At 40.9% G+C, this 12,467-nt stretch overlaps 1 protein-coding gene across 3 annotated transcripts in view; it reads left to right on the plus strand.

Annotated features, from left to right (window-relative positions):
* The window catches only part of STK32B (serine/threonine kinase 32B), a 412,340-nt gene that overhangs the window by 192,949 nt on the left and 206,924 nt on the right, over window positions 1–12,467 (plus strand). For 2 of the 3 annotated variants that reach the window (XM_009206514.4, XM_017958564.3), the window contains exon 1: window positions 4,472–8,916. The exons of the other annotated variant lie outside the window; for it this stretch is intronic. In XM_009206514.4, the coding sequence (XP_009204778.2) occupies window positions 8,588–8,916 (329 nt within the window). In that variant the 5' untranslated portion in view covers window positions 4,472–8,587. Of the gene's footprint in view, window positions 1–4,471; window positions 8,917–12,467 lie in introns of those variants that run through there. 3 annotated transcript variants of the gene reach the window in all.

Genomic DNA, 12,467 nt, shown 5'->3' on the forward strand with positions numbered 1-12,467 from the left:
CTCAAGCCTCATCTGCTTGCCTCACTTCTTTCCAGGCTTGTGAAAACCTGTTTTTCAGGCACCTGCCTTTGAGCTTATTGCACCTTCTTCCTAGAATGCTGTGTCCCAGAGTTTTACATGACAACCTCCCTTTCTCCTCCAGTCTTTACTCAACAACACCTTCTCAAGAAAGCCTTTCCTGGCAACCTCATCTAAAATTGCCACCCTCAAAAATTACCCACACGCCTCCTATATTTTTTTCTATAGCAAAAATCAACATGATGTATTGATATTTATGTTTACCTTTTTATTTACTGGCTACCTCATTTAGAGTGTAAGCTCCATGAGGACAGGAATTCTTATGTCTGTTTCTTCTCCAAAATGTTCTCAGCACCTAGAGCTATGCTTGGCACACATTAGGTGCTCAGAAAGTTCACGTCACTTGGTGGATATTCACAGAATGCAGGCAGAGGCAGGGTAGCTTTGTGATTTAGAGCCCAGGCTCTGGCATTCGACTGCTAGAATTTGATCCTGGTTCTACCGCCTATTGACTATGGATTTCCGTTAAGTTACTCAACATCTTTGGACCTTAGTTTCCTTATTCTCTCTTTATAAAGCAGAGAGAATAACAGTACTATGTCACCCAGTTACATAAAAATTTAATGAGTTAACATTCATGAAGCTCTCATAATATTGCCAGACACACAGTAAATGTTCAGTGAGTGTTACCTTCACTATAATTTTCAAAACCTGTTTCCTTCCTCATTCTTTCTAATAGCCTTTAGGATGCCAGGCAGAAACCACGTACTGGGATGAGAGATCTAAGGCCCAACTCTTCCTTTAAGAGGATGCACTCTAGTCAGGGACACAGATGCACCAGACTATTTTAATGCAAAATAATAAGGGGTATATTTAGGAGGGTCTCAGAACACAGAGTTTGGAGCTTATAATCCTGCTCACAGAGGTCAGGAAGGGTTACTGGAGAAGATGCCGTCTGAACAAGACCTGGGAGTGTGGTGGGTGGGGATGGGGCAAGAGTTTGCACACTGAGGAGCCTAAGTGTGCGGAGCTAGGGGAATCCACTTGGAGGGGGCTCAAGTCATGCTGACCTGCTTCTTATCATTCTTATCCTCCAATGTGGAAACCATATGCAAACATATATACACATGCACGCACACACAGACACACACACACACACACACGGAGCCATACACACTAAAATTTACAGCTTCACGAGATTTTTTGCAAGATTATATTAAGTGAAAAAGGGAGGAAGCTACCAAATGCTTCATGCTCTGAGTTTTCCCAACATTGCAAATTAGCGACACCCTTACCGAATGTCCATGAAGTTCCCAGCATTGGTTATGGCAAGATTTTCATACATTAAAGAGAAATTTGCTAAGCTTCTGACATGTACCAGACCCCAGCTGAGCACTGAGATGATTGAGATGGGGCCAGAAGGAGCATACAGCTGATAGCTAAACAGGAGATGACAATACAGTAAGATCAGTGCTCACAGAGACACAGACAGGCCCCTCAGGACACAAAGGACCCAGCCTTTAACTCTGCCTGCAGTGATCTCTAAAACTTGCTGGGGGAATAGGAGTACACTAGGCTACTAACCTTGAAAGGGCCTTCTGGAAAGGGAGAGAAACACAAGTAAAGGCAGGGACCTGAGAAGTGAATGGCCTATTGGGGAAGGAAAGACATCTGGCACATGTCAGATGGGAGAGGTGGCATACCAATCTGGAGAAGTAACCTGTGTTGCATGTTGGTTTCTCAGGAAGCAGACTCTGAGGTGAAAATTAGCAAGAAGGAGGTCTACTAGGGGGTGCCTAATTAGGAGGTGCCCTAGGGACCAACATTTGGGGAAGGCAACAGAAGGGAAGGAGGGAGAGTTGTTTAGAGGCAGTAGCTGGCCTTGGTGCAGTCTCAGTGAGGCTTCAGTGGACCCCAGGGTGGTCTGAAGCTGGATGGCTCTTCAGAGTTGTCCTGAAACAAGATTTCGCAGTATAAGCATCTTATTTAAAGATAGGGAAACAATTACCAGGAGAAGTAGGTAAAACAATTGAAAGAGGTTGGCTCTGGGGAGCAGGACTGGGGTTTTGATGGTGACTGGGGCAGGAGATTACCATTTTCTCAGTATAATCTGGGGGCAAGGCTTTTATGCACCCATGTCAATCAGCCAATCACTGTGGGCTGCCCAAGGAAGGGGGACACGTTGGTCAAGGTGGTTCTTTAGCAGAGACAACTCCAAACATGGCTGATAGCTGAAGGCTGTCTCCTCTCAGTACCTCCAGCAGCTGGGGGGCGAGCCTGCAGTCCTATAAGGGGGTCCGGGTAGCACATCATGGCATCCTTCACTAGAGCCTGGCCCTGCTCATGAAGGTGGCTGCTCATGAAGGCTTCGTGCACCAATTATGAGGCTTGCAACTTATCCTGAGGCTGCAGACAGCCATCAAAATTCTATGATCATGGAAAATATATGCATCCAGATTTGTTTATTAGAAAGACTTGCTGTGTGTCAGCTGGAGGAGAGAGGAAGGAGACAGCAATACCTGTTAGGAAGTTATTGTGTCAGTCTAGGTGAATGGTGGTGAGGCCCTTAGCAAAGATAGTGGCAATGGGGACATAGAGGATTTGTGGGTAAAGGAAAGTAATGGCAATCATGATTGATTAAGACCCTGTCACACATCAGACTCTTTAACCTATTGTTTCTAACCTGCCCAATTGTTCTGCAAAGTTTACATTTTTACACATAAATTGAAGATCAGAGAGGTTTAATAACTTGCCTACAATTACACAGTAGTAAGGAACAGAGCTCGGAATAAGCCCCAATTCCATTCTTAAAATTCTGTGCTATTTCTTATGAACTAGCACCTAGGACAGCTCCCCCAAACACCGGACACTCAGAACAGTAGTTCTTATTACTATTGTTATTATTACTATGACTACTACTATTGCCAACATTATCTGAATAAAATCAAGGCCCCAGTACCAGATCTGCATTTTATTAGCAGAAGCACTGAGGATTGCTGACGGCTAATGATGATCTTGACAGTATTAGCAGCAGAAATATTCAAATGCAATTAAAAACTGCAAATATAATAATCAAATGTAAATGAGCGGCAGCCAACAATTACTGGTGCATATACAATTAGCACATATGGTAATTTAGCAGGAGGCATAACTCGCTCCATTTCATTGCTTCTAACAAATTGCTAATTCTCCGCCCTCCCCTCCCTCCTTCCCCTCCTCTTTGCTGCGAACAGTTTCCTCCCCATGTTTGTCCACTCTCTCTGTTGGCAGACACAAGTCTAATTAACTGGACTCTCTTGGAGCCAAGATGCATCCAGTTGCAGCTCAGCAGAAGGGCAGGTCCCATTGCCTGTCTGGAGCTGGCAGGCAGGCATAATTTGAGAATGTAGCATCCTCTCTCCCTTGCTGAAAAATAGCTAAGCTTATAAAATAGCTTCCAGTGTGGAATTCTACACAGCCATTAAAAATGGCAGTGTGGACTCATACAGACATGAAGAGATAGCCACAATATATGGTTGAGTATTAACCAGTTTTTTAAAAGCATATGAAAACAGCATGTAAATGTGATCTCATTTTCATATTAAATACATAGAGAGCACTTTGCTGGCAGGAAAGACACCATTATAATCATTGCAGTGATAACTTGTTGGTTGATGTTCATTTAATACTCAGTGCTTTTTTTCTATTTTATGTGTATTTTTCACAGTAAACATTTATTACATTAATAATCAAAGACAAGTCATTGAGTTCGTTAACACCCACATGGAAGAAGACTTAGCTGAAATATCGACTATCCCCTGAAGCCTTCCCTGATCACCCTCCCAGCCATCCCAAAGACTTGAGCGTCTCTTGCCCATATCTCTATTTTAGCATCTTATTTTATTGAGTTGGTTTGTAGAGCTCTCTTTCCACTAGATTGTGAGCTCCTAAAAGACAGCAGGGGCTTAGATAATGTTTGTGGATATGAATTGGTGCTCTCTAAGATAGTGAAAAAAGAGGGACCTCTCACTGGAGGATGGCCCATGTGTGTCAGTACAGTCCCATATAATTCATATGTATCATCAGTGCAGTCCCATGTAATTCATAGGTATCACCAGTGCAGCCCCATGTAATTCATATGTATCATCAGTGCAGCCCCATGTAATTCCTTATGTATCGCGAGTTACATCCCATATAATTCATATGTATCGCAATTACATTTACCTTGTTCATATATCACCGGTGCAGATTCCCATGTAATTCATATATATCATGAGTACAGTCCCCGCTATAATTCATATGTATCACCAGTGCTGCGATCCATATAATTCATATGTATCACCAGTGCAGTCCATGGGTGTATATTATCCTTGTTTGGCCAATATGATTTCATATGTATCATCGAGTGCAGTCCCATATGAACTGTATACATCATCAGAGGGTGTGTCTGAGGCAATTTAGTTTTGCAGGCCAGTGGTCTGGCTGATGATAAGATCACATTCTGCCCAGTCTCCTAAAGCCACAGCAGGGGTGTCATCCCATGTGTTCCCATTAGCCTCTCCCTGCAGAACTCTGTGAAATGTTGACAGTTTGTTGGAGCATTGATGTCCATCTCTGTAGTGAAAGGCAGAGGATGTCCTACTTATTATCCCCAAAATACAACTGCCACAGAACTCACCTCCATCCACCTATGCAAAATCACCTGGCCTGGAAAATCATCACAGTGGCTAAGAGTGATCAGGAAAGCATGTCCTTGTGTTGGATGGCTTCATTCTTTTCTTTTCCCTAAACAGTATTTTACATAGTATGACATGCAGACGTCTTAGCGTCCTGTTTGATTTTGACGTATGTATTCATTTGATCAGTTTTGACAAAGGACCAGTTTTGACAAAGGTACTCTTGTAACTCACACTCACTTTATAGAGTATTTCTATCATCCCCCAAATGTCTTTGATGTAGCCTCCTTGTTCCCTATCACTGTTATCACTGCCTTCCGGGAAACCACTGTGCTTACTTCTATCACCATACATTGGTTTTGCCTATTCCAGAATTTTATATGAATGAAAATATTGTGGGCCTGGCTTCTTTCACAAGCATAATGTTTTTGAGATTCAAGTATATCATTGTACATAGGAGCAGTTTATTTCATTTTATTGTGTAGAATCCCACTGTATGAAAATACTGCAATTTGATAATTCATTCTTCGATAGATACACATTTGGGTTGTTTTGGGTTTAGACTATTATAAATGAGTCTGCTGTGAGCGTTCCTATGTAAGTGATTTTGTGAACATATGCTTTCATTTCTCTTCAGTAAATACTTAGGAGTGGAATTGTTCGGGTATAGAGTAAGCATATTTTTAGCTTTTAACTGACAAAGAGTTTTCCAAAAGTCATCATAAAATTTTACTGGAGTTTTGGTTACTCCATATCCTTATTAACATTTGCAGTTGTCAGTTTTCTTAATTATAGCCATTCTAGGCAGCGTGCAGTGGTATTTCTTTGTGGTTTTAATTTTCTTTTCTCCAATGACTAGTGATATTGGGTACTTCTAATCTAATTATTAGTATTATGTATCTTCCTTTGTGAAGTATATGTCTAAGTATTTTGCCTATTTTTAAAACTTTTTAAAAAATTGCTGTGTTGTGCAAGTCCTTTATACATTCCTGATGAAAGTTCTTTGTCATGAATGTATTTTGTGAATTCTTTATCTCAACATATGGCTTGCTTTTTATTAGTGATGTCTTGATGCCATTATGAATAATATTTAATATTTGGATGAACTGCCATTTTTCTTCTTTATGTTCATTGCTTCCTGTCCCCTAATAATTATTACCTACCTCATATCACAAAGGTAGTCTTCTGTGTTCCGTCTAGAAAATATACTTAACTAATAGGTCCATTATTGATCTCACATTATTTTTGTGTATGGTGTGAAGTAGCCATTGATATTTTTCATCCCATATAATCCATTGTTCCAGTCCTAAATGTCAGAAAATCTTTTTCTAATGAATTTCTCTGGTCCTTCGTTAGAATCTGGACAATGGTGCAAAACACCCACCTCAGAATTACAGCACCTGACACGTGAGAATGCGTGGGTGTTTCTACAACTCCTGAGAGTAGCTGAAGGCTGCTCCTTGGAAAGCGTTAATTCTTTGTTCCTTTTAACCTGCTGCATACATGGGCTTCTGCAGGCCCAGATAAATTTTCTCAGACAGAGAAATGTGGTACCCATGTGGAAGAAGACTTGGCTCAAATATCAACTACGCCCCGAAGCTTTGCCTGACCACTGCCCCCTTTCATCCACCTCCAGTTGGAAGCACCTCAGAGCTAACTGAAATGATGGGGTCCCAGGTTTATGGACAGGCAGTGACATATTTGCTATAGAGAACTACTAATGTAAATATTCCAAGCCACACCAAGAACGTCGAGATGTTTCTAAAATATTTTGAGTTATGGTAGTCTCACTTTTATTTGTTGCATATTTATTAACTTAAAATTAAACATGCTAATAAACCTTTCCACATCTTGTAATTAGAAATGGACTGTTTTCATTTTTTCCCTGCCATTTCAGTCTTCGGCCTACTTTTATGTACTCTAGTTGTTGTAAACTTTACATTTTTTATCCTCTTTATTTTTGGCTTGATATTCTAAGTGTTTTCCTTGTCATAGCATAGTGTTGATTTTAATAGCACGTGATATTCCTTAATTTGGATGTACTAAAATGTATTTACTCACTGTCCTACTTTTAGATAATAGGATTAGGTACGTTTAATATTTGGTAATATATTAAATTATGAGCATCTTTGTACATAAAAATGTTCAGTTATTTAGTTTCAGTTCTTTAAGAAACTTTCTAGGTGTTGGCTTCCTGGATGTAAGGGATAGTATACATTTAGTCTCTTAATATACTTGTAGTCTCCCAACAGTAAGTTTAGGATTTAAACCACGAATGCTACAGTGAATTTTATCAAGGATTTCTCTTATTACCCAATAATAATAACAACAGCATTACCATCATTCAGACACAATGTCTTTGTTGGGATTTTGACAAACAGTATTCCGAACTGACTCACAATCTGTCCCTAGAGAAATCAGCTTTTTAAGATAGTGCAGTTATAAAACTCACTCTGCAAACTGAGCATATAATGTGGGATTAAAATATGCAGCTCTCTTGAGAGCTGCACAAATGTCTCCGGGGAGTGACTGGGGGTAAAAGGGTTAGGTCTGGTTTCAAACACAATATACAGAGATCTTAATTAATGCTCTGGGAGATCTCGCAACAACAGCTGGTTAATTAAATTCACAGATGGGACTCCACTGAGAGGTGATGTGAACTCCGGGAAAAGGTGAGGAAATTAGAGAAGGAACTCTGTGAAGTGGCCAAGGAACATACAGTGAATCTGAAGATGTGCGGTTTTCTGAATAAAAATTTTTTAGTCTTGTATTAATTCAGCGTTTTACCTCAACCACTCGTCCCTCTTAGCTTGGCTTGTTTAAAGGAGCACTGAGTATGGGTGGGAATCTGGGTGGGGGTTCCTTCCTTTCATCTTGATGATGTTTAGCAATTCCCCTTGGCCTCTTTGAGATCCAGGTTCTTGTGTCTTTGCGGAGAATAATAGTTACATTTACTTTGCAAAGTTAAATGAGAGCAAGAGTAGGTAAATGCCTGGTCAACTCCAGCATTAGTTTAAAGTTGCTCATCATTCTTTTTCAACTCAAGCATCTTTTGCCTGAACTTTGATCATATACTTTAAAATATATATTTTTGCCCACTGCAGTGCAGGTTAAATAAAGGCCAACCAGAGGGCTCCCCATCTCAAACATCTATACTTTTTGGGGTCTATGGACCAAGATAGGACCTGGGAGGTGAATTCCTGAATCCTAAAACCAGGGTGGCATGCAGTGCTTGGATGGAGGACATTGTACTAAAAATGTCATCGTTTGCAAAAGAGAAAACCACATTTGCAGTCATCTTGTTGAAACTGTGAGTGAGGAGGATCTGAAAGATTCCCAGTGAGCAACGGGTATTAACTGGGAAAGAACTGTCCAGTGTCCATTATAGCTGAGTCAGGCTGGGTGCAGTGCCACTGACATGCTCTTAAATTCAGTTCAGTCTTTATAGTTTTAAAATTGAATAAAAGGAAAAACATTTATTAGTCTGTGACCTTGATGCTTTTACCTGCCCCTTCCTGCTTTCCCTGAGTTTCTCAGCTCAGTGCCTAATTTTCTTACATGGAGGTTTGTTTGTACCTAAGCCTTGTATCTGGGTAGGGAGGGACTCCTGTGTTATCAATCTGAGTAACAACAGCTCCCGTGGGACAGTGTAAGAAGATGAGAGCATTCTCACATCTCAGGAAAAGAAATGAAAGCTCCAGTACATTAAATGACTCGCCCAGGGTCACGCAGCAAGTCTGGCACACAGCAAGTCAGTTGCACAGCTGGGATGAAAATCAAGTTTATTCATATATTCTGGTTATGCAAGTCTCCTGATGTCTCATCCAGTCTCACAGCCAAAGAGTAGAGAGAGAACAAATTACACGAGAGTGCGGGGGAAGGAAACTGAAAAATGGTCCCATTTATTATTGTAAATGGCAACCCACTTTAAAGAGACGCTGCCTGTACCGTATTTTCTAATGAAAAGAGAATCTGTGAATCCTTCATCTGTTCCTCAGCTCCACCATCTCTGGAAGCTGCTCAGAAGCCGACAGCTCTGCTGCCTGTCTTTGGGGGATAGAGAGTGGGGAGGATGGTTACCGACTCTGAGAAGGGCTTGCCAGCGATGCTTGGGGCATGCTCTTGGGAGGTTGCTTTGGACAAGGTACAAGAATAGTTACAGAACAGCAGTTGGTTCAGGAGCCATTCCATTCTGCTTGCCAGCAGCCTGTAGGCTGAAAATGCTCTGCTGTTGCAAGGAAAGGTAAGCCAACTTCTCTGAGGTTTGTTGAGCATCATTTTAGGGAGAGGAATGTAAAGAAAGTCTCACTTTGATATTTCTTTGTGTTTGGGGGCACAGTTCTACCACACTCCACTGCATACCTTTTCCTCTGATGTGGAAAGTTCAAGCAATCTAACCCCTGCTTCTCTCACCACATGCCAGCCACTCTGGCCTCATTATATGCTGCAGATGTGCTAATCTCATTCCCTACTCAGGACTGTAGTGTTTGCAAATTTATCTGCTTCGACTGCTCTGCCCCAGGACCTTTGCATAGCCACCTTCTCCTCCTCATGCAGCTCAAATCCTTCCTTATCAGATACACATTCCTTGACTAATGTTTGTCCAGCTGCTTTCCCAGCTCCTTTGGTCACTCTCATTACCCTGATTTACTAAGCACTATTTGAAGTTGCTGTGTGTGTGTGTGTGTGTGTGTGTGTGTGTGTGTGTGTGTGTAGCAAATACATATGCTTTATGTTGGTTGGCTTTATGTTTTGCTTTATGCTGGTTGACTGCCACTAGACTGTAATCTCAAAGAGTGAAGGGACCTTCTGTCCTGTTCACGATATATTCCTGCATCTGCACATGACACAGTTGTCAATTTTATTAACATTCCTTTGAAAAGTCTCCTCTGTAGCAGAAAGCAGGCTAAGGGCTTCTGCTTTTGGTTGAAATGGGATAACAGGGACCAAATTTACCCTCCTACCTTAAACAAACAAAAAAGGGGGAAAAAACAATAAGCAATAATTTGGAAGACACTGGACTGGACATCAAGCAACAGAGAACAGTGATCCCTGAGGGATCCGAAGTAAAAGACGGGAGCTTTAGGATGACCCCACATTACTGACTTGAGGGAGTTTCCAGGCTGTGACTCTGGAAGCAGGAACTGAGGAAGATCCCAGAGTTCTCTCTGAGTAGAAGAGACAGAATTGAGAGTCTAGAAAGACCAAGGCGGCTAGAGTTCATAGATCAGCGTACCAGAGAGCAGAGCATGCACAGAGACCTTGAGAGAGATGAAGATGGCCTGCCTCGAGTATTCAGGTGAGTGCTGATCAGTGGATGTGAGGACCATCCAAAAGAATTAGTTATAAATGGGCTGAGAAAAGTGCCCGTGCCCACCAGCCAGACCGGAAAACCTCAGAATTCAAGAGGGATCGAGTAGAGAACATAGAAGGGTCTCAGGAGTAGGGCATACTAAGCTTTAGATTAAGTATTATTCCTGCAGTCCTCTCTAACAAAAAGCAAGACTTACAAAGATCAAACTATTTCCAACTAAATAAACTGCCCTTCAAATTAAGGCTCAAGATTAGGAACACAAAAAGGTAATATATACAATGTTTGGCATGCATGGAAGCAAGGCAGTGTGAGGCATTGTGAGGTAATACAGCAATCAGCTGAAACAGACCATTCGTTAGAATTAGCAGACAAGGGCGGTTAAGTGGCGGTTATGACCGTATTCCTCATGTTCAAAATAGATGGATGTTATTTAAAAAAGACCTAAATCATTCTTCTAGAGATTAAAACTGCAATATTTGTGCTGAAAAACACACTGTATAGAATTCACAGCATATTACACATTACAGAAAAAAATTAGTGAACTTAAACATAGAGCAATAAAGGAAATACACCGCAGTTCATTCTGAGTCCAACATTATGTGATATGAAAACCAGACAAAGATATAAGAAAACTGTAGGCGGATATTCCTCAGGAACAGATACAAAAATTCTTTACAGTATTTTAGAAATTCAAATTCAACCATATATAAAAGAATAATAGTGAGATTCATACCAGAAATTTAAGGTTGGTTTAACATTTGAAACACAGTCAGTGTAATTCAGTATATATACAAACTGAAAGAGAAAAGGCATGTGATCATCTCTATAGAAGCAGAAGAAACATTTGACAAAATCTAACATTCATTCCTGGTAACAGAAAAAAAAAAAAAAAACCTCAACAAATTTGGAATAGAAGGGAACTTCCTCAACCCAGTTTGGGGCATTGTATTAGTCAGGCTTCTCTAGAGGGACAGAATGAATAGGATAGATATATATGTAAAGAGGAGTTTATTAAGGAGTGTTGACTCACACGATCACAGGTGAGGTCCTACAATAGTCTGTCTGCAAGCTGAGGAGCAGGGAAGCCCGTTCGAGTCCCAAAGCTGAAGAACTTGGAGTCTGATGCTCGAAGGCAGGAAGCATCCAGCACTGTAGAAAGATGTAGGCCAGAAGACGAAGCTAGCCTAGTCTTTCCATGTTTTCTGCCTGCTTTTATTCAGCACTGGTAGCTGATTAGATGGTGCCCACCCAGATTGAGGGTGGGTCTGCCTTTCCCAGTCCACTGACTGAAATGTTAATCTCCTTTGGCAGCACCCTCACAGACACACCCAGGCACACCCAGGAACAGTACTTTGCATTCTTCAATCCAATCAAGGTGACACTCAATACTGACTATCATGGGCGCCTACAGAAAAACTACAGATATCATGATACTTACTGACGAACAATTGAATGCATTCCCCTTGAGATCTGGAACAAATATCTGCTCTCACTACTCTCAGTAAACATTGTACTGGAGGGCATAGCTATTTCTGTAAGGCAAGAAAAAGAAATAAAAAGCATTAAGATGGGAAAGGATGAATAAAACTTTATTTGCTGGCAAATGATATGCTTATGTCATTTATCTGAAAAATCAGAGTTTACCAAAAAGATAGTAAAACTGATAATTAGTTTATCAGGGTTGCAGACAAGATCAATATATAAAATTCAATTATATTTCCATATAGTGGCAACATAATCAGAAATTGAATTTTCTTAACTCTGCCCCCCCCCACCTCCCTGCCCAGAGACAGAGTGCTTGGTCACCCAGGCTGGAGTGCAGTGATGCGATCTTGGCCCACTGCAACCTCAGCCTCCCAGATTCAAGCAATTCTCCTGCCTTGGCCTCCCAGGTAGCTGGGACTACAGGTGCATGCCACCATGCCCAGCTAATTTTTGTATTTTTAGTAGAGATGGGGTTTCACCATGTTGGCCAAGCTCGTCTCAAACTCCTGACCTCGTGATCCACCCACCTCAGCCTCCCAAAGTGCTGAGATTACAGGTGTGAGTCACCACACCCAGCCTGAATTTTTAAAATATCTTTATAATAACAACAGAAATATGAAATAGGGATAGATCTGGATAAACATGTTAAAAAAAAAAAACCTGTACACTGAATACCACAAAACATTACTAATAGAAGGCTTAAATAAGTGGAGATGGATGCCTTATTGATGGGTCTTAAGACTCAATATTGCTAAGCTGTCAGTTCTTCGCAAATTTACCTATATATTCCACACAATCTCAATGAAAATCCCAGCAAGATTTTATGTAGAAATCGACAAACTACTTCAAAAATGTATGTGGAAATGCAAAAGACCTGGAATAGCTAAAACAACTTTAAAAAGTGAACAGAGTTACAAAATTAACCACTTAATTTCAAGTTTTATTATAAATACACAGTAATCAAGACAGTGTAGTATTGGTGCCGAGATATACAA

Source organism: Papio anubis, chromosome 3 (genome assembly GCF_008728515.1).
Source record: "Papio anubis isolate 15944 chromosome 3, Panubis1.0, whole genome shotgun sequence".
NCBI classification, from domain to species: domain Eukaryota; kingdom Metazoa; phylum Chordata; class Mammalia; order Primates; family Cercopithecidae; genus Papio; species Papio anubis.